This window comes from Cuculus canorus, chromosome 6, assembly GCF_017976375.1.
Source record: "Cuculus canorus isolate bCucCan1 chromosome 6, bCucCan1.pri, whole genome shotgun sequence".
NCBI lineage: Eukaryota > Metazoa > Chordata > Aves > Cuculiformes > Cuculidae > Cuculus > Cuculus canorus.
In genome coordinates, this window is record NC_071406.1 from 22218796 (window position 1) to 22241226 (window position 22431).

Genomic DNA, 22431 nt, shown 5'->3' on the forward strand with positions numbered 1-22431 from the left:
CGACGAACACATGCTGAAGACGTGCATTTTGAAGCTTGAGGCGGCAGCAGGTCATGTTGCCAATGAAAGCAGGAGTGTGGACTTGGTGTTAATAGTGAACGTGCTGAAGCTTTGGTGGGGTCATAGCGTGTGCTGCCCTGAAACCATCTATCCTGTCCAACATTAAAACTCCCTGTCGCAACTGGAGCGCCATTTGTTCCTGGGAAACAGCTGTGCAGGGCCAGGAGATGGCGTGCAATAGTTTCTTTTTTGCTGAATGCACAGGCTTAGGCGCAGCGATGAGGGTGGTTGGTCCCGCCCCCACCCTCAGCAACTGCAAGCAAATGGATGCCAGCTGGATGCTGCATGAGAGCACTTTGAGGAATCACAGATAACTAAAACCAACTGATTTGAAGGCAGAAATCGGCTGAGCTTAAGCAGTTTCCGAATTCCAGAATTTTGCTGGCCATTTGCTGACTTAAGCCAAAGTACCCATGGGGCAGGGTGAAAGTTTGTTTGGAAGAAAGCAGATCCTTACAGGCAGGGACTCATTTGAGATACCATACTTCATGCTGAAGCAGAGGTCTGGGTAGTATTGCCAACCTCTCAGTGATGTAAGTGCTGATTATGGAATTAACTTGAAGGAGGCAGGATAAGGATCAGTGATGTTTGGCCGTGGCGCCCTGTCTTCCTCAATCACAGACAGGCTTTGCCTCTACTAGTCAAATACACGTGTTCACAATTGCTCCCTACTATGGAGGCTCCACTGGCACCAAGCTCAGATTCTTTGGTTCATCACTTGGATTTCAACACCTAGAATCTGTCTCATTTCAGATTTGAATCCTGTAATGGTAGGCAAGAATCTGGCTGCAAAAGTGTTTCTTCATTTCTGTTTGTAGGTCATAACTCGTGCTTTGTAGTCCTGCTCTGTATGTTCTTCATGGTGGTGCCAACAGCTTAATACACTTTCTCTCAGCCAAGCACACACCAACTTGCACCATGGTGCACTTCCTAGTAGTAACTTTAGCTCAGAAAGAGAAAAAAAAATCTTCAAAGTGATTTGCCTATAAGACGTGTGGTATAAACTTTCCTTTTTTAACCATGGTGTAATGGGGAGCCAACACATGCCATAGCGGAGTTTTAAAGTGAAATACTTAAGGTGCGAGAACAAATCTCAGAAAAAAAAAACCAAAAACCCAACCCCAAACAACCCAGCACCCTAATCAAACAGAAAAGCTCATTTAGCTCAGGTGAACCCTAATCAAACAGAAAAGCTCATTTAGCTCAGGTGAACCTCCAACAGCTCTGCCTTGCAGCCTGGTGAAAGACTTAAAGCACAGTAATCTGCCATTTTACAGAATACCTAAGAGATTTGCAGATGGTGGCTAGAAAGCTCATAAGCTGAGCAAGGAACAAATACATCCTTTTCCAGAAGCCTCAATTAATGTTTATCCTTATGCCTTGTGAATACATTATGTTGCCAGGGTGCAGATAGCAAATCAGAATTTCACTTGGGTGAATGACTGGTGTTTCTTAGGAACAGCGTTTGTACATTATTTCCGTTGCAAGTTAGTACCAAAGTGCTGGTTTTGTGCTATGACATACTTGGCATGCAAAACTGCATCAAGACTTTGAGTTCAAAAGCCGCAGACCTGGCATGTGGAGACTTGGTCTGTCTGAGAAGATTTAGGTGGGTTCAATGGTTTTGTTACCTTACTTGCTCATAGTGCGAAAGCACAGTCTCATGTCTCCCTGTAGCCACGTGCGTGCCTCTCCACTGACCTTCCTTGCACCTGTAAAAGGCAGAACTTTGCCCTAAGAGGAGGCTGCAAACATTATTCCTCTGTCCCAACAAGCTGATTATAGCCCTATCAAATAATCACATTCTCAGCCATGAAACTTTTATCCTATGGGATCAAAAAGTACATTTCATCCTTAGTTGTACAACTCTCTGAACTGTTTCTTTTCTTGTATTAGGTTCACAGTTAATCCACCTTAAAAGCTGCATTCCAGAATTATCACTCAGGTCACCCACAAGAGAGTGCTTCAGAGACCACAGAGGTCAGGCTCGCCTTGGGCAACCCATGGTAACAGTGAAAGCCTCTTCTGCCAACAAAACAATCCATTTCAATAACAGTCCTCCTCTATGAAAGCTGTTTACTCTGCCAGCAAGTGACGGCATGTTCACACCCTTTGTTCATGGCCCTTGCAGCTTAGGTGAGCTATGAAACTCCAACAGAAGCTAGAAAAAGGAAACATGAGTGATGAGCTCAAGCTGCAAAGCCTGTGGTCAACACAGGATTGCCAGTTACATAAGAAAATCCTGCAATGGAAGATTATAATATTAGCAAAAGCAACGCAGAGCTATGAGCTTTACATTTGACAAGGGGTGCTGGATGTAATGGGGGTGACTGAAGGTCAACTTTTCTGGACATTGTGATGTGCAGAAAGGACATTATAGTACTGCCCAGATCCTGCTTCCTGAAGACATCTCTTCCCAGCCCTTGCAGTTTATCAGCCAACATCCTCTGCTGGCAGCTCTCATGAACAAATGGCTCATTTCAGCATTCTTGCTCCTAAATGAACAATAATCACAAAAAAACCCCAGATCTTCAGGCAGCACCACTACATTGTCACCTGGTACAAGAAAAATAGCTTCCATTTCTTTGCACTGGACAGAGAAAGAGAGCATGAACATACAAACAGTAGTTGAGAATTAGTAGAGACCATCTTGCTACCATCTCACCTTTATCCTTCAAATTGATTTTCCTTGAAATTCTGTTTTTTAAGTCTTCAAAATAGCCGTCTTTAAAAACAAGCTGAATATTTCAAACCTCTCATCCTGCATTTCTAACCACTTGTGCAGCTTGGAGCTGTGCACGTGCCATGTGCTTGGATTGGCATATACCATCAGGTAGTGGTTAAACAATTTAAAGAAAGACCCTGGGAACTGAAGCTAGCTCAGTGAAAAGGAGTGACTTAAATAAGAAAGATTTACCACTTGGAAACAAAAGTCGAATTTTTTATAAACAGCAGCTCAGTATTAAAACTTACTGGGCATCAACTATGCCATCAACTATGATGCTAAAAGCTAGAACTGTATGAAAAGATAAAAGAAGCTATCTCACAACACTGTTCGTGCCCTCAGGGGAGTTTGTGTTCACATGAAACATGGAACAGAGCAAGTGTGGTCCCAGGCAGTGGCACTACTTTACCAAAGCTTGGAAGTCTGACAATAGGAGATGGTTTTGTACACATAGACAGTACTTGGGTAAAGTCCTATTAAAGACCAACTGCAACTGCTAAGAAAATAGAAACCAACTGGAAGCCTGTGTATTGCCAAGTAACATGCTGGGCACTGGAAATGGCTGAATTTGTAAAACAATTACCTTTTGTTTCAAGGTTACATTTTTACTTGAAACAGATTTCTTACTCATCTTACCAGTAACACTTATTTAGAGAGATGGCAACAAAAAGCAGAAAACCCGCACTTGCTCTCTAGGCACTAACTGTTTAATAATGAAAAGGAACTTACTGTTTCTAACTCACTTCTTGACTGTTTTCATTCCTAACTATAAAAAAAAAGTAGCAAAAATAACATTTTTCTGGATTTCGCTGTGCTTCTGATTATTTTTAGCCTTAAAGTACACATCATAAAGGAGTAGGGAGACTTTGAGGAATTTGGGGTGAAATATCAAGAACTTTGAGGAACTGAACCAAATATTTTTCAAATGTTCCTTGGAAACTGCCATACATTGCTCCTACAGAGGCATGGCATACTTGTGTGTCCTTACCTGGCAGATTCACACTGCTGGAGTTCCATATAAAGATCCAGAATCTCTAACCATCTCGCAGAAGTACTTGCTTCAGCCTTGAATCCTATCCTCGCAATGCTTACCTGTCAGCTTCCAAACTTCTGCCTCCGACAGCTCGACACCATCTCTCAATAAATACATTACCAGTGGCTTCTCTACTGGTCTTGCTGCCTCAGTGCCTGCTGCCATATCCCATGCTACAGAGGTAATATTTCAGGATAATGCATGAAGGCATCTCGGATTCTTGTCCACTGTATCGTTTTCCTGCTCTTTGTTCTCTCTTTGCTTTACTCTCCATGTCATTTCTAGGTGGGGCCTTGTAGTTTCATTCAGAAAGACTAGAAAGCGTCGCTAAAAACACAGGGCAATTTCTTGTGGTGTATAGGAAGAGACTTGCTGCAAGAGAGCTGTCAAAGGACAGGAGCCAGATGGCTTTCTCCTTACTAATCGCTGCATTTGGCACTCTGCTTGGCTGCTCCACAGAGCAGGGGGGTCCTACTGTCACCTCTTGCCTAGGACTCCTCATCTGCCGTTTCACCATGAGGAGTGCCTATGCTTTTTGAGCTACTTCTTCTCAGACCTTCCAAGAAAAGAGTGGAAGTCAGCAGCCGCATCCACTACCCGGTGGGCTCTGAATACCCCGCTCTCCGCCACAGCCGGTGCTCCACCTTCGAGCTCTGCAGCTTCAGCGGAAGACATAGGCTGGCCTGAGAGAAGATCATGAGTCAGTCAGTGGGAGAGAGCACCCACAGACAGCCCTGTGCCTTACACCTGAGACACCACATCCTGTCACTGTGAAGGCATGGCAGCGGTTTTCAAGGGGCAGGTTAGCAACAAGCAGCTTGCTTGCACTCATACCTGTTGCCCACTGGATGAGAGGCACTGTGCTCTCTTCAAGGAGAACTCTTCAAAAGGATTAAGAGTAATAGAAAGTTGGTGTTACCACACACAGGACTGAATTTGAACAACCTCTACAAGTGATTATGATGCTGAGAACAACTCATGAGCTCAGTGCAGTTTCAAGTGCAACGTCTTCGCTTCAAGCCCCATGTGCCATGCAAGGAGGATATTGGCTGTTTAAACAGCAGATGTGCTTCAGTAGAGGAGAGTTGTTGGTTAGTCCTTATGTATCTTCTTATAAAGACTAGAAATGTGCTTTCTGAAGGAAAGACAGTATCTAAATTGATTAGGCAAATAATAAATAATGCCCCCAACCTCCTGTCTGCAGCAGTCTCCGAGTGCCGGGCATATGGTGCCTTTCCAGACCACATGGCAGCCAGCGAGGCAGAGCTGGTGATTATTATTTCACCCACCTTTGTCAGGAAATAAAACATCTGTTTCATCCTGACAGTGGGACTCCCCAGCAGTTAAGCTAAGATGGTTGAGAATGAATATAATTGAAAGTTATTTTAAGGAGGCAGAAGGCAGCAACAGACTTTTCAAATCTGATAAGACTTAAGTCACCAATAGTTTGACAGCCATGGCTGTAGCCAGACAAGACCTGTGTTTCACAACTCAGTTAGAGAGAAATCTTGCTTTTGAAAAAGTGCATCTTTTCTGCTGGGCTCAAGGGATAAGTGGTTGTGGCTCTGCACTTAGCATGAGTGGAGCAGCTGTACTTGTTACAGCTCTCAGCCCTTCTGATTACCAGCGGTATTTCTCATCTGCTCAACAACAAGGCAGTGTTAAGTGCTTGAACGCTTGGACTGTTAATGTGGAAAAAGGAGCATGAGCAGATATGCCATTCTGCGAAATACATGAGCAGGTTAAGATGGTTTTGGGGGCGTAGGACAACTTTTAGAATTATCTGTTCCCTGGTAAGTTAAAACCAGTATTATTGACCATGAAAAAGTAGCCAGAGGGCTGACTGATTAGCTTAGCTAGGCAGTGATGAAGGGGAAGGGCAGCTGCAAGTGTCACCTCCTGGAACAGCAGCAGAGCTCAAAGCGGTCAAAAGAGGCAACCTCAAAGAGGGAGGAGTATTTACTGCAGGTGATATGGTCAGTGTGGTCTGGTGAAACTGAGCAAAAGAAACTTTAGACCAAATACTTGTAATAATTCCTTGCCTCACATTCAGCTGCATAAGAGTCTTAGCAGGGGAATGTTCAAATCCCCTTCAGAAAACGACAAAACAAGTCTTGGGTTCAGCAACCCAAAGAATAAGCCTGTGCTGAATCACTGGAACAAGATGAAAAACATTTGCTGGTTTGTGGGATTCATCTCACTCTGCCCTCTTCATATCCAGCAGAGTCTGCTCACAGACACTGTAGTGCTCCTCTTTGAACTAGTTTGGCTCAGTAGGTGGATGGGCACTTAGTTAGCAGTGGTCACTTTGGAGGGAGGAGGGTTTGGAGAACCTTTATTCTGCAGGCATTCACTGAGAACAGATTCCAGCTGGCTGCAAGCACTCCCACTAGGATGTGAGGCACAGCGAAGTCTTAAGTGAATGCTTCTGAGCAGCCTTGCCAGCAGGTACGCAGAAGCACCCTGGCATGCATGACAGCACCGAATGTACACAGTCAGTCACTATTGTGCCACCTCTTAGGAATGAGCTGATTCTCCTGCAGTTTGAAGCCACAGATATGGACTAAGCCTTCCAAAAATCTCTACCCATGTAAGGTAGAAAAATGTAATAATAAAGAGTCTGAGTCCAACCAAAGAGACAACGGCAAAGCAAAATGGATCTTTGGTAAACAAGACTTTGCCTATTGCACCCACTTCTCTATTAGCTTTGACTAGATTAAAAAAACAATAACTGTCCAGCCTCCTGCTGCTGCCCGTAGCTGTTGTCCTCTGCTCAGCAATAAAATCAGCAAATGGCACAAAGCTGTAACAGAGGCTGCTCCTCCAGCTGTGGACTCAGAGCTACTAAAACTGGGCAAGATACTTCCAACCTAACCTGCTGCAGTGTGCCCACCATAAAACATCACCAAGAGTTTCTGTGCAAGCTTCACTGTCCTGGATGAGTTGGAGCATATTTTGAGAACAAATTCAAACCTCAGTTGGTAGCAGTGGATTATATACCCACAACTATTAAAACTCTTACCATGTTTTGCTTGCCTCACTGCAAGTAAGGGGTGAGCTTTTCTTCTCCATTATGGTCTTTGTAACACCGTGTGAAATGGTGTTTTTTCAAAGCTACACTGCAAAAAGAGTGCCACGCTTGCCTGTTGGCTACACATCCACAGGTGTCTTTGCTGTCAGTTATTGACACTATCAAGAAAGCTACATCCTTTAAAAGGCTTCCAGCTGACTTTAAGCTCCAGGCCAGATACTTTCTCTCTGCAGGGTAACCTTTACCATCAAATTTCACTGGAACAAGGCGACTTTAAAACTAGGCAAAAATGAATAAGGAAATCAGTGATATGAATTATACACCAAATGAAGATAAGTCCTTCTGTCTCATTAGCACTGTTTAATTATGCTTGAATTTAAAATCTAAATATAGTTCGTAAGAATTCACAAGGGCAAGTGTTTGCTTCCACTGTTGTAAACATTTTCATATCTAATATGTCTTCTCTCTTCTGTAAGATCAATAGTTTCAAGGACCTGTCTGCTTGCATCATAAATAAAGAAGACACTGATGCTTCACCCCTTAGAAGTGAAAAACGTTGGTTAAGCAATGGCTTGTGTTTGATATTTATATTGCTGTGAGAGTCCAGAGATGTCAGATGACTTCTCAGCTTCCTGTGCTGATGATGTGTGAACACAGGAAGAGGGTCCCTGTTACAAGGTCCTATACTCTTATTAAGGAGGAGTCATTATATTTTCCATATGTATGTGTGTATGGTTTAATATTTATTATGCATATATATATAACTATCTCTTTAAATGCAAAGCATGAAAAGACAATGAGATTTGACTGAGTTTGCAGGAATTTGCATGGTATCTCCCTAGTCTCAATCAAGCACTTGACCCAATCCATCTTTCTCTTTGGAATTAACTTTAACATCTTTGACAGTTTATCATTATAAACCTGGTAACAAATACTATTTTTAACTACTTGACTCAGTCCAGTTATAAGTAGATTTCTGCAGGATTCTAGAAAGCCACCCTTAATCTCACTCTTCCACCAAGGGGTTCAGCTGACAAAGAGAGGAGACCAACTCTTTCCCTGCAGAACTGGCCAGGAAGCCTACTCTTAGGTGATGTACAGCGTACCTGTCCAGAATACAAATGAGGGAATCTCTTGAGTTTGAGGAAGGTGGAGTTTAAACAAACATTTCTGCACCAACCAATGGCAAAGGAGGGAATGGCGCAGTTCAGTGGGTAGGAGAGAAGCAAACCTCCTTCTTCTCTTCCAAGCCTGGTTAGAAATTCACAGTGTTAAGTAGCCCCATCTAAGAGGACAAAGATTTCCAAAACATCATCAGCGTTTTTAAAAGCACCGTGGGTGCAAACATGCTGCCTAGCATGGCACCAGTCTCTGCTAATCCTTTATCAGTGGGTTTTTTTGACTCAGAAATATTATTAATTAGTCTAGCCACATACAAAGGCTATTAATTGAGTGAGAATTTTACTGCCCTCAGAACTACATGTTTATTGCACTTACAAAAAACATTTTACATTTGCATCCTGGGTTAGTAGGGATCTGCCAAGAACAGATGTAATTGCTTAGTCACAATGTGCAAAGGCATCTGATGCTCAGTGTCGGCTCAGCTTTGGGTGTCCAAAGGAGAGTGAACATAGATGCAGTATTAGAGATTAACTTTGGAGGCTTGAATTCATGCAGGACCTACAGGAATAATCACTTTCAAGCCCATGGGGTATGGGATAATTGGAACACCAGGTTTTTCCTACATTAGTTTAGTTATGGAACACTTGAAAAAGATGGGGAGTTTTTGTAATTCCTACTCCCTTGAGATAATTATGCAGAAATGGTGCTGAGTGCTTAAAAGCTGGTAGCACTCAGATCACTGTGGTGGCTGCTGTGATCTTTGTTGCTTCTTGGAAATTTTGGTTCTTTTTAATCCCTCGGCAAACAGACCAGCCCACCATGAACTGTGTCCTAAATATCCCTCATATGATAAAAAAGCAATGGTTTGGTCAAGTATTTGTGTGATGGCGCAAAAGAAACTAGCCTAGATGTTTCCTACATCTCTCACTGCTGGTTTTGCCTGCTGCTGCAGAACATCTCTGCTGTTTGCTGTCAGTCAGGTGAGAGAGAACCTCCCTCACCCTCTTGTCCTCCTCTTAATACGACTCATTTTGGTCAGTGAATGAAGCTAGTATGCCACCCACAAGGAACACTCTTTGTTTCAAGCCCTGGCTGAAAAGTTTCCTCCCTGTCAAACCGAGCAGAGACGCACAGACAACACTGATGGGAAACTCTAATCTCTAGCAGTTTAGAGGGCTGTAATGCAAACATGAAAGAACATAACTGCTGGATACAACTCGTTGCTTTAATGAGAACATGCCCTTGGGGTTTATGACAAACAAATTCCAGTTGCTTTATTGCATTGTGTCTCAATTCCCCCCTGTCGTTTCTGCTGGATACAGCACACTGTTGGATCATGCCTGGAGAAGGAAGCTCTTTGTGCAACTGTGGAGGGAAGGAGAAAATCTCTGGCAAGATGTCTACACCATGAAAATTTGAGAATAGTGGTAGGATAGCCAGATGATTGTCCCCATCAGAGATGTGTCCTCCTGAGGGAAAGCCAGCATGCTGAAGCCCAGCTGTGAGGGAAAGCCTGGCTCTGGGGAAGCCCCTCTTCCTCCAGGAGCTCTAGAGGCTGTACGGCCAGGCAGCGGGGCAGCCTGAGCTACGGGTGAAGAGCTGTCCTGCACTAAGCTAAAACGCTGCCATCTCCAGAAGTGTCTTTCCTGCTGCCCCGTTTGCCCACCGGTGCTCACGCCTGCTTCCCAGCATTAGCTGCCACAGCCACGTGGCTGCCTGGGGCCTCGGGTCAGCCCTCAGACCTGACTGAGAAGTAACCCAGCCACAAAGAGCCCCCAGGCTTGCCAGCTGAGGAGAGCCTGGTCTGGAGCCCAAAGGAGGCTGTGGCGGTGAAGGGCTCCAGGTGAGCTCTGGGTTAGCTCACGTCAATGGCAAAAACCATCTCCAGCTACGACTGTAAATCAGTGTGGTACTGAACTGTGGACCAAGACCAAGAGCATCGCAGCTCTCACATCTTTTGTGACTTGTCCAGTAGCTATAAACCAGCATTTTTTGCCTTTCAGACACAAAAATGAGTGGAAACCAGTATTTTTAGTTATTAAGACAGAAACTTCTAATGTACAACCACACCCTAATAGAATCAGCTCACGTGAAGCAGTCAGATAGCTTTCACATTAAATATTCATCTTGGGCCAAAAATACAAAATCTTTAACGGTAAAAGGATATTTAATTGCCCTACAGCACAACAGCCATGCTATTAGGATTAGTAACAACTACATTATAATTTTTTAAGCAAAAAACCTCTCTTGCAGGTCATATATTGCAATAGGTCTCACTATTTTTTTTTAGCATATCAGAAATTAGAACTACCTCCCATCATTAATTCACCTTTGTCAGCACAGTGTCCTATGAATAACATGTTGGAAATCATAAGCAGTGACCATCACAATGAAATTTGTGACTTGAAAATGATAAAATGATACTTCAAAAGGCTTCTGAGTTGTGATTGTATCTTTTCAAATTACAAGAACAGCAGTAACAAGAATAAAGTCCAGAGCAGATAGAAGATCACTTGAATTACAATATTTCCACCTGTTTTAAATGATAAATATATTCTGAGAATCTTGCTTCAAACTATTAAGTATTGATGAATGTATAGTATTATAGTATTTGAGCACTTAGAGGTCCAAAGTTTCTTAATGGCAGGCTAGGGCTTAACACAAAAATTGAGACAAAATTCAGAATTTTCAGAGTTAAGTTCTTTTACAGATCCCTTTCCCAAATCTACAACTCAATACTGCCTTGAACGCCAAACAGAAGTCAAGCTTCACTCCAGAAGCTTTGATTCTTATTTCAAGATTCATCCTCCAAGTCAGATGGATTGTATAAACCACATGTTTTCCTCCACTCTTTGTTACAAGCTATTCCTCTCTGCTTTACATAAGCTGTAAGAGAAACAGTTTTAGTATTTGTGAATCAATAGCTAGCCAAGTACAGCTGAATGCTAACAAATACTGATACCCCATGCCAATTTCCAGGAAAATTAGTGTTACTAGTATTTAAATCCTCTGCCTGCGGGAGACAGAGAAGCCCTGGTCTAATATCCCAGCGGGATGAGCAGTCCTGAGCTCCGTAACAGCATCTGCTGCTCTCATATTGCCCTGCCCAAGCTCTGTGTGAAGTGCAGGCAGGTCAGGTAGGTCTTCAGCAGTCTCAGTACAGCACCTTGCTTTGCCATCTAGTGGATGCTGGGAAACCGTGTGCTTCCTTCTGCCCTGGGCTGTGGGCAAGTACGTCAGATGCACACTGCCAGTGGCAAGCAGAGTTTTGATGCACATCCCCGGTTTTGTGCAAAGGCCAATTTATGAGCAATAAAGTGCTGCTTTTAAAGTTGTGATAGTTCAGGCACCACTACTTTGCCCCTTGTGCCCTTGGCTTGCTTTCTGTATATTTGAACATGAAACAATGCCAGTCTTTGCCACCAGCTATGATACCAGTCCACCTTATATCCACTCAGTGCGTGTTGGCTGAGTCTGAAAGTGCTCTGGACATATAGCAAGTTACCTAAGGGAGCACAGCTGAAGTCATACCATCCATCTGGAGCCTTGCCTAGCTGACTCCTGCTTGTTTTTCTCCAGTTTCAAATAGGAATGGCTCATATTGTTTTTTCTCTACAATCTCTGTGCCCCGTCTCTAAGGCTCCTTAGCACAAAACTAGCAAAACCCTCTACAAAACCTGAAAAGAGAAAAACATGACCTGACTCATTGAATAAAAAAAAAACCAAAAAAAACCAGGCCTTGACATTGTTGCCTGATGTTAGTCAACAGAGCACATCAAAGCTATCTCAAAGTAATTCAGCTGAATTCCTCTTAGTGATCTCTATAAGGAGAAAAAGACGCAGTCTTCACAGTTTTCACCATTAGGACTATGTTTTGTTTAACATGCTACCTACATATTAAAGTTTTAATTTTACCAGTACATTAAGGTATTGAATATAAGTGCTAGAGGATGAGGTTAATTAAAAACACAGGAATTCTGACAGGTGATAAAGGAGGAGAGAGGAGTAATTCTCTTTTATCTGTAGGGGTTTTATAATTGGATGATAGGACAATATCTTTTATGATACACTGATTTGTTAGATTGGAATGTGTTTGGGCTCAGTAATAGAACCATCCTGACATTTGACAGCTCTAGGAAGACAATTTATGAGATCAGGCTCAGCATCTGATTCATCCTTATGTAACCCTGCAAGCAACACGAGGATCTTGTGGTGCCATATAAATATACATAAATTGACACTTAACCAATGGAATACGACACTCCAAACACAAGTGCTCCTGTGTAGCTTCCCACCTAGTATGTTACTTACCTGGCTTTGCAATAGACGGGTATGCAGGGAAGGTATTCCAGTGCTTCAGTCACTGACAAGAGCTCTGCCAGCTGCCTCTGAGCCACAGCTGCAAGCCTGAAAAGAACCATTTGTGCACTAGTTAGGGTGATTATTTTTGTCATGAAGAAAGTTTTTCATTATGCAAATGTACAAAGCTGTGCAAAAACTCTTCATGTGGCTGTTCAGAGGGATAAACTTAGGAGAATGAAAGAAGCTGCACCTTCTCCACAGGTCAAAAGAATATACTTACTCCCTAAGTCAGCCCCCTGTATGCAACCGTTTGGCAGGACCTATTCCTCTGTCATGCTTAGCCCAAGGGCAAATAAGGTAGAAAGTGGAAATCTGGGAGTGTGGGGGAACATGTTTGACTTCTTTGAATCCTCTAATTCCTTGCTCTTCCTATCAGTTTCAGGGGAAACTGCTATTCTGCCAGTGAAGGCAAGTGAAGATGTACTGGATCTGCTCACACACGCACAAAGCAGCACAATTCTTGGTGCTCTGTCATGCAAAGCTCTCACCAGCGCTAATGAACACCCTGTTCACTTTTCCAGCTTTCCCTCCAGGCCCACTGAAGTCATGAGTATGTCCCAGCAGCTTAAGACAGCCGAAACCTTTTCTCCGGTCTTTGTCTTTCATTCACACTACTTCGAAATCTTTTCTGGAAGCATTAGTGGGATAGTGGGAAAGAACTCATGCTGCAAAATACATCCCTGTGTATTCAAATGTTGTTTCTCAAGGCCTTGCAGACATCACTCCATTCTTACACTGATTCTTGCAGGGATCTTTGCCATCCATCCAATTTCTAACCATTGCACGTTTCAGGAATGCATCCTCCCCGCATTATGGAGTACGGCTGCCTGTAGTAGCACTCCTGGACACCACAACAGCCCCAGTGTCCTAGAAGTTGCAAGACCAATGCCTGAGGGCTGGAAAAGGCACTTTGATCTCCTAACATATCCGAGACCTTACAAAAGCTGCAGTCTGGTGGACCCCAAACTCTCTCTTGCTTCATTCCAGATTAGAGATGGTGGGTCTAAATGTAGCACAGTTGTCAACTGTGAAAAATCAGATATTTGCCTTTCCTTCCACAGCAGAAAAAAGGCCTGCGCACAGCTCTGTGGAAGGGAAGCAGGTACAAGGCTGGTTATCAGTATCACATAGCTCAGCAAAGCCAGGAAGGGAAGGAAATGCATGAAGTGGGCTATACACTACTTCAATATAAGCTCTCCGTGACTGGACCCTCTGGTGCCGCGGCTACACACGTGCAGTGGCAGAGGACACGACACTGCAACGTTTGCCTGGTTTGTGGAAAGGGCACCTGGAAACCCACTAGCCTCACGTGGCAGGTCACCAGCTCTATTTTATTAGACTCCTTTAATCAATCTGTGGTCAAAGAGACATGAAATTACTGGATTATTACATCTCTGAAAATGTTTGCAGTCTTGCCTTTCCTTTCCTGTAAACACAACAGAGTCCTCAACTCCTCAGTCCATGGCTCTCTGGAACCAGGTATGCTCCAGGAATCAGGAGAGGCATTTACACCCCAAAGCCCATGGCAGGATGGCAGTGGGACTGTGGAAGTGACAGTGCCGAGGCCCTGGTGGCACAGCCGTAGGCAGACACAGTGGGCTGGCAGGCGCACAGTGAGACCACAACAGTGAAACATTTCTCAGGCTGTGCCGCCAGGCACCTCTGCCCTGCAAAACCAGGGGCCTCCCTCTGACAGAAGGCAGTATGTAGAAAAATTTGTTTTTAAAAAGAAACAACAGCAGTTGTGAGACTGAAGTGTTTTACACATCCAGATCAGGAGACTCCCACCACTCTGTCACCAGACTTTGAGGCTGATTCTGCCCAAGTCCGCCCCTGCCACCAGGCTGGGCTCTCTCATCCTCCTTCCCTGTGCACTCTCCCGCTTCTGGAGAAGACCAGCAAGCCTCAGGGGCTCTTTGAACAGAAATGAAAGTCTCAGAGACACCTCACACCCTTCCTGGGGGTCCCCTCCCGCCAGCAGTGACGCTTGCCCTTCCAGCTCTCTGCAGAAAGCACAGTGGCAGGTAACGAGGAGGCGATTGCCACCAGCCCAGCCAGGGCCCCTCAGCTGCCACAGCCCCTCTGTGCCACGACAGAGGCAGCTTCAGCCCCAGCAGAGCTCAGATCCGGAGCAAAAGTGGAGCAGTGACACTGCTGGGGACCTGCATCCCCTCTCCAAACTGGATGTGCCACAGCCTGCCTGACTGGGAGATCTGCAGGCCAGGGAAGCCTGCCCAGGCTGGCTGCTCTATGGTTTCCTCGTGTTGGGGAGAGCACCAAAGCTGGAGCAGGGGCACCTGGGCTGCCTCCTTTCCAGGGCTGCTTCCTTTCCAGGGCCTGCTTATTTTAAAACACGCCTTATCAGGTTAGGCGGCCACAGGCCAGGCCTGGCTCGGGCGCAGGGTACCAAGTGTGCCCCACAGCAGCGGCCTGGCACTTCACGCACCCGTGACTCGCATACCGAGAGGACTCGCTGCTTTGTGTGCTTTTGAAAGCCTCTAATTATACAGCGGTTTGCTCATAGCCACAGCGTGTGTGGCCAACAGCGCTCGGGCAGCCAGCCAGGGACACGATCCCCTTCCACTCCCCTTACGAGCATTAAAGGTGCTTTTTAGGAAACTGAAATATTAACTAGCCTCCATGAAAACGGTAGCAGCACAGCTCAAGTTAAGGGTGAATAATGCTCCACACTGAGACTTCAGTGCAATAACTTCAGTGCAAACATAAATAAAATAAAATTGTGCCAAAATACAGCTATTTTCCAGAAGCAAGCCAAACATCTTTAACTCTGGCTGCAGTGACCTGTAACACTACAATCACAGCGGAAAGCGCAGAACTTGTTTTACTGTCACCTGTTTCATACATAGGGTTTTTTTATTTATTACATGGCAATGCAATATTTTGGCATCTTCCAGTAAATGCAGAAATTCAAAATTATTTATGAATTCAGAAGCCTTTTATTTTCAAGGTTCATTAAAAATTGCCTGATGAAGTTTAACTTCATTCCTTTGGCTCACTTGCTGTTAAATCACTTAGGAAATCTAGTGATGGACGTGACAAAATTAGTAAAATGTGCATTGAAGACAGACTGAACAACTGATGGATGACTTACCTAGGATGGGATCAGCACTCCACAAGCTGTTCAGGCTTCTAGACTCAGCCTCAAGGGTATTTCCATCCCAAGCACCAACTGCTGAATACCAGGCACTAACTCAGATATCTTCTTGCGACCACAGATGACACCACGAGGGGATACAAAACAAAATCAACAGTGCTGTAAGATGCTAACGCAAGCACAATGGTGAGTATCAGAGGTAAAAAACCTCACAACTTTGATTAAAAAGAAGAGATTGTAACTCTCTTTTTCTTTCATATATTTCTATATGGAACTTTCTTTAAAGTGAGCTTAAGGTTTCAGAAATGTGTATTTGTAAAGCTGGAGGAAGGGCCATTTATTCAGCCACAACAGCCTATGCCCAGATTTTAACAATAGGAAAAAAGAATCTGTATGCAATTAGTTCAATGCAAAAACCCCCCACTTTTTTTAAGGTAGATGTAAAATTTCCAGTTACTTAAGTAGTCCTCTAATCATAGAACAGTTAGGGTTGGAAGGGACCTTAAAGATCATCTTGTTCCAACACTCCTGCAATGGGCAGGGACACCTCCCACTAAATCGGGCTGCCCAAGGCCCCATCCAGCCTGGATTTGAACACCTCCAGGGATGGGGCAGCCACAACCTCTCTGGGCAGCCTGTGCCAGAGCCTCACCACTCTCATAGTGAAAAAATTCTTCCTAATGTCTAGTCTAAATCTGCCCCTCTCCAGTTTATACCCGTTCGCCCTTGTCCTATCCCCACAATCCTTTATGAATAGCCCCTCCCCAGCTTTCCTGTAGCCCCTTCAGGTACTGGAAGGTCATTATAAGATCTCCTCTGAGCCTTCTCTTCTCCAGGCTGAACAACCCCAACTCTCTCAGCCTGTCCTAATATGTATTATAATATATTGCCAAACTTCCTCTAACTAGGGGTAACCATAATGAATTCCAGATAAATAACAATACATTAACAAAATCCTACATCTTTTCTTTATGCAAAACATCCTTTGATTTAATGTCCGATATTGACACATCCAGAATAAGAAGGAATGAAATCAAATTGTGAGCCTACAGCTATGGCACATTCTCCTCTAAGCCTGCGCTCACACTGTAGTGGGTGAAAAGCATGCAGTCTTAATACTCTGGTGCAATATAAAGCAGAAACAGTCACTATTTGAGTCTAATTTTAGTCTATCAGCTAACCATTTTATTCCATGGTTAAAGAATTCTAGAAAGACCCATCTTCCTATAAGGAAGCAGCACTTAAAGTTGCTTCTGTGAGGTTTATTCAGTGACATGATACTTCGGTTACTTCATAACTTCATAATGTTTAAGTGTCATAGAATCCTCCCTTTTCACCTCCAAGGTTATTTAAACTAATTATTCTGTTATTGACCTTTTATTTGAAATTAGAAAGACAGTTTACTTTCAATCACTCCAGTGTAGCTCTGTGATATGCTTAGCAGATTTGCCCTTCCTTGAAACGCAAAAACACACAATGAAAACCTTGACATTTCAACTGTCATTGTTTATTACTGTTTTGGCTACATTCTCTACAATTTCAGCAGCATCTTAAAGAGACAGTTAATGTTTCTTTATATACAATGAAAACAAAATGGCTTGCAACATCAGAAACAAGAGCAACAGTTTAACTGTACAATACTAAATGAAAACCTGTGGTAATACAGCCTCCTTTTTCTGCAACATGGACAAAATTACATATAGGTATTCAGCATCAAGAATGGGATAGGAAGTAAAAGAATAGTGAACGGGAGAGAGATACGCTGTTCTGCAAAATATGTTTCTACCATACAAGGCAGTGAGAAAATGTTTCACATTTTAAAATATCTGTACAAGCCACAAGAAACATTTCCTTGTTGACAGGAACTTCCCAAAATGGAGAATAACCATGAGTAACTTCTACATCTAGTATCAATGCGCTCTGCAGGTTGAGAACGCAATAAACTGACTTAAAGAACTGTACTGTATACTGCCAACACAGATCTGTTTTACATGCCTTGACTGTTAATGAATTACCTACTGTTAATCTCTCTATGACGTACAGTTGACTTGCACCTTAAGGAGGTCATTTGATGCGCAAAAGTAAAAGCAACGTCATTTAGCAGCAATTAAAAGCGCCTTGAGGGAGACTTAAAAAAAATACAATATCCAATTAGAAAAAGCCATACTTTAAACATTTGTACAGGAATAAGTCGCTGAAATTTAACTGAAAATGTGACATCTGTACAACAATTTACAATAGAGCTAGAAGGGAATTTATCATTATTCCTGCATAGAACATTATACATGACCTGTTTGCATTTGGTTTCCTACTGTTGCTTGCTTTTATCAGAAGCCTGGAAAGTTTCACAAGTTTCAATATCACAGCAAATATAGTATTTTTAGAAAATTGAGCAGATTTCAAAATTAGCAATCTGTTTGTGAAATGAGTACCAGGAATTCCATATCACCCTTCCAATCTAAATTCAGTGAAACACCACCACATTTTTGGAGGTACAAGCCTGAGATGCCAAATAAAATACTACAATTTTATCTGAGTAATCTGATACAGAACATATCTTTGACCGTCTCGCACTCCTTACTTTGGTTTCAAAAAGATCAATGTCTTGGAAAGATGGCAGTTTATTCAGTTTATAACCAGGCACGGATTCTTCCTGTGTTTTCAAATTTACTCACTACCTTCTTTTATTTAAATAATGAAAAACTACCCTTCATGTTAGAACTTTCCAGTATCAACCAAATGTATTAAGTATTAAAAAGATTATTTACAATGTTCCCCAGAAAAAACTAAAAACCTTTTCTTCAGTCTTAAACACAGTATACCTGCTAGTGTGTAACAGGCAGTGTCATCCTTCAATGTTAAAGGTATTTCTCAGAAGGGTACATTTATTCACAGTCCATGATCCATTCCAATCATACAAACGACACTATGTAGGAGGACTTCAGTCTGAAAACACAGTTATCAAACTTGTCCTGTGTGAAAACACTCAAATGCTTTCAAGCTCTGCATCTGGAAACTACACAAAGGTATCATGCCATTCTTCAGCTGGAGAAATTTCAGTATGAAATAATGCTTGAAGTAGGTGGTGTAGGGGATGCTGCTAGCCCAGTCATATGCAAGTTTCCTGAAGAATTTGATCTCCTCATATGAGGAAGAAGATAAGGATCGTTAGCCAGCTGGTGGACATCAAACCTATCCTCTTTTCGGTATGCTAAACAGCGTCTGATAAAGGCCTAGATAAGAAACATAAAAAGTTACAACACTATTCAAAATAACTATATCTGCTTACAAGCAAATACACATATCCTCCTGCATAAATGAGTTTCTAAACAAATTCTTGTTCTTATGCAATGCAATTCAAATGACAGTAACATTTTACTACTGAGTCCAATGGAAAAAATGTAACATCACAACAGAAGGAAAAACAATGCAGCAAATTAACTAGCTTCAAATAATCACATTTCAAGTATGTGTTTCCATGTTTAGGAACTATATTTACAAATAAAACACTAGCATCTCACACAACTAGAATTCGCCATGTGCTACCCCTGTATAGCTTAGTAAAAATCAGAAGGCAGATGTCAGTGGATTGAAAAAGAAGAAAGGAACTGCACAGACCTTCTAAAACCATTCAGCTGTGCAGCAGATGAAGACTAGATAGAAGATGCAGGGACAGAATTTCAACACTTTAGTTGACCTTTGAAAGCTGGCATTGCCACATGTGCCACAATGGGACAGAGCAAAACATGAAATCTGACAATGGTGGTTGCTATGAGCAATAGGCATTAAATAACTAACAGACTATTTAAGAAACCACTATCCAGCTGCAACTCTTTTCCGAGAAAAAAAAATCCATCTTAAAAACATCTAATCAATAGAAAAGTTCTGTATCTAGCTTCAGAACTGTTCTTGAGACCCTATGTTATCCCATGTTTAGGTCCACACAATGTTAGCCAGTCATTTTGTGCTGAAAGTTTCTGTCAAGTCTTGTGTCTAGCACACACAGAACATTTGGTCTCCTGAGAGCTTAGGCTTCAACATTTAATGACAGAAAATCCTTATTATTGCTACAGAACTGATTAGCACATCATTACTCAATTGAGAATTTAATTTAAAAGAATTACATATCTTTTCTTTGATAAATCTGTTCAGCTGTTTGTTCTTGGCTCCAATTAAAAACTGGAGATTAAAGGAAAAAAAAATCTGATGCAAGTTCCAAAGAATCCTGCTAGAATTCACTTCTATCACTTACATATCCAGCATGAACAAGGTACAAAATAAAAATCATACACATCTGTTAATATATATTCACATGTTCTTGGATTTTAATCAAATTCTTCACAAGAAATCCTTTCTACCAAGTGAATTGTTTAGAGCCGTTGGTAAGACCTCAGAGTAACAGTTTGCGTCTACAATGTTTACAGAATACTTCATGCTTCTGTGCCACTGTAGATACATCACTGCGATGCAAAGGAGAACATTGCACAAAATAGGAAAAAGTAAGGAGAATCCAAGGACAGTTATGGTCTGAAAGCTAACTAACATTGTCATTTCAGGTTCCGTATTTATTTCATCTCCATGTTTCCCAAATCAGAATTTCAGTTTACAAGCTGTTATTTTCCAACTGCCAGGCCTATAAATCTGAAAGACAATTTGGATTCTACACAGTCACCATAAACAAGTTAGTCTGAAATCACTTTATAGTTTTTCCACCACAGAATAACTCCTCTCTCTCTCTTACATCCACCGTGACAATGTTAATAAGAGAGAAGAACACTAAAAGTTTATGATGTTCTTTTAAACAAACAAACAGGACATGGAATACAGGGAGAACGTAAAGTAAGTTGCCAACTCGCCATGACGAACTGTCTACTTTTTCCTGACATCCTCCATATAAAAACTGCTAATGACAAAGATACGAAGTTAAAAGACAGGGATATAAACTATTAAAGTGTAATGTTACCAGTTCGTATGATGTGCATTTGTCAACTGCATTTAAAGGACACAAAATGAAAACAACAAACTCAACCAAACAAACAAAAAAAACCCCCAGGACAAGCTTCAAATCTTCAACCAAATTTTCATAAACTTAATTGCAACTTGCTCACTAACACTATTTTTAGAAAATATAAACAATGGAAATACACCACAAATTGTAACCAGCAGGTAGATGTATCCAGAAGACTTATTTTCTTGAGAAGTTACAGCCTCTAGAGACAGGTTTCCTTTCAATCTTTGGAAGCTAAATCCCAACATTCCTTGGTTTTTTGCAGCTTGTGTCCCAAATCTAAGTATGTTTAATTAGTTGCTGAAACTTGAATAGGCATTCTACTATCTTGGCATTTTTTTCAACGAGCACATCTCTACTGCATCTGGCCATGAACAGATCTTTCAAAAATTGGGACAGTTTTGCAAGCAAGTAACATACATAATGTTATCTTTCGTGTTCACAGAATTGAACTTATGTTACGGATGCTCACAGCAGCAATCATTTGGGAAACCACCCTAATCTGTTTCTGAATAGCTAGTCTGTGGAGACGAGTTTGATACGGCAGACATTTCAAAATAAGGTTTTTAAACACAGGAAACGTTGCCATCCACACCTTTGTGAAAGATCAACTGTTTTGACAGGCTTATTCCCTGAATCAGCATCAACATACCTTACAAATTCTTTATCTTAAGAATTAGTTTCTGAAATCAGCTTTGAGTTAATACACACATACGATGACCTTTCAAAGGAAAGAGTGTTAACAGGCATATCCTCCTGGTATTTGGTAGTCAAATAGTTCTTCAGCCAATAAGGCTGCAGAGAGCAACATTAACTATTTCCAGAAAGAGCTTGCTATTGTCAGCAAAAGCAATTCACAAGAACTGCTAGTCAGACAGTCTAAGACACAAGTTTCTCTGGGAAGAAGCAAGCAGACAATTTTTGAGGCAGCCTACTTTAAAGTCACAAATTTCTGCAATCTATACATAGTCTCACTCTGAAGTACATGATTTTAAGAAGGCCCAGAATAAGTTTGCTTAAATAAAAACATTAGAGTATTAGTTTTCCATTATGTTCTCCTACACGTTCAGTCCCATAGCATTCTCATGTTAACAGCAATTTTACAGCTGAATCCTTTATTACGAATGTTTTAATCACTACTCAAAAGCTCATAGAAAAACTTACCTTGGCTTCATTGCTTACAACAGGTTTGACAGGGAACTGAACTTCTGTGGCTTTTAATATTGTATTTTCTTGTAAGATGTCTTGCTGTGATTGATTGTGGCCAAATGGCTGAAAAGTAAGCCCAAGATTTTCTTCAGTTATTCAACCACTTTGATTTCATAAATAAGTACGCTATATTAAGTTCTTGCAGTGTTAATGCAAACTGCTAACCTTTTCATAAAGAAAAGTTTCAGTCAAGGTTTTCTACATTTTTTGTATCAATGCACACCACCAAAAAATAACATAAGTAATTATGACTATAATTCACAGTCCACTGGAAACAGTATTTACACTAAAATGCTAAGATTTTCAAACAACACTCTCCTTACCTTTCTACCATAAAGGCATTGGAAAAAGATGACTCCAACTGACCATACGTCAACCTTATTAGAAATCTTTGGTGGCTCTTTGCCAACTACAAAACATTCTGGAGGCAGATACCTGGAAAACAAAACATGCATTTCAGTGTCTGCAGGCAGATGCGCAGCATCACTAGAACTTGTTCAAATACCAAACTACACTAACACTTCACACACACCTCTCTGACTTTTGGACAACTGTACAGTTGCCTTATGATACACATTCTAGCACATTTCATATCCATCAAAACTGACATTTCATTTTTTTATACAGTCAGTCAAATAGCAGGTCTATTTCACACAGCATAAACACTAAAAATTATCACTTTTTAAAATCAGGATCCTAGGTTAAATACGGACCTTTTCCAATTATCACAGCAAGAAAAGATGAAAGCCAGACAGGACATTTTACA

General features: G+C 41.9%; 1 protein-coding gene across 1 annotated transcript in view; it reads right to left on the reverse strand.

The window, feature by feature from the left end:
- Positions 1-16941: 16941 nt before the first annotated feature.
- Positions 16942-22431, reverse strand: part of TLK1 (tousled like kinase 1) — a 75004-nt gene continuing 69514 nt past the window's right edge. Inside the window, exons 19-21 of the mRNA XM_054069960.1 lie at positions 21989-22100; positions 21621-21728; positions 16942-18681 (exon numbers count right to left, since the gene is read on the reverse strand). Coding sequence (XP_053925935.1) covers positions 18505-18681; positions 21621-21728; positions 21989-22100 — 397 coding nt within the window. The 3' untranslated portion in view covers positions 16942-18504. The remainder of the gene's footprint in view (positions 18682-21620; positions 21729-21988; positions 22101-22431) is intronic.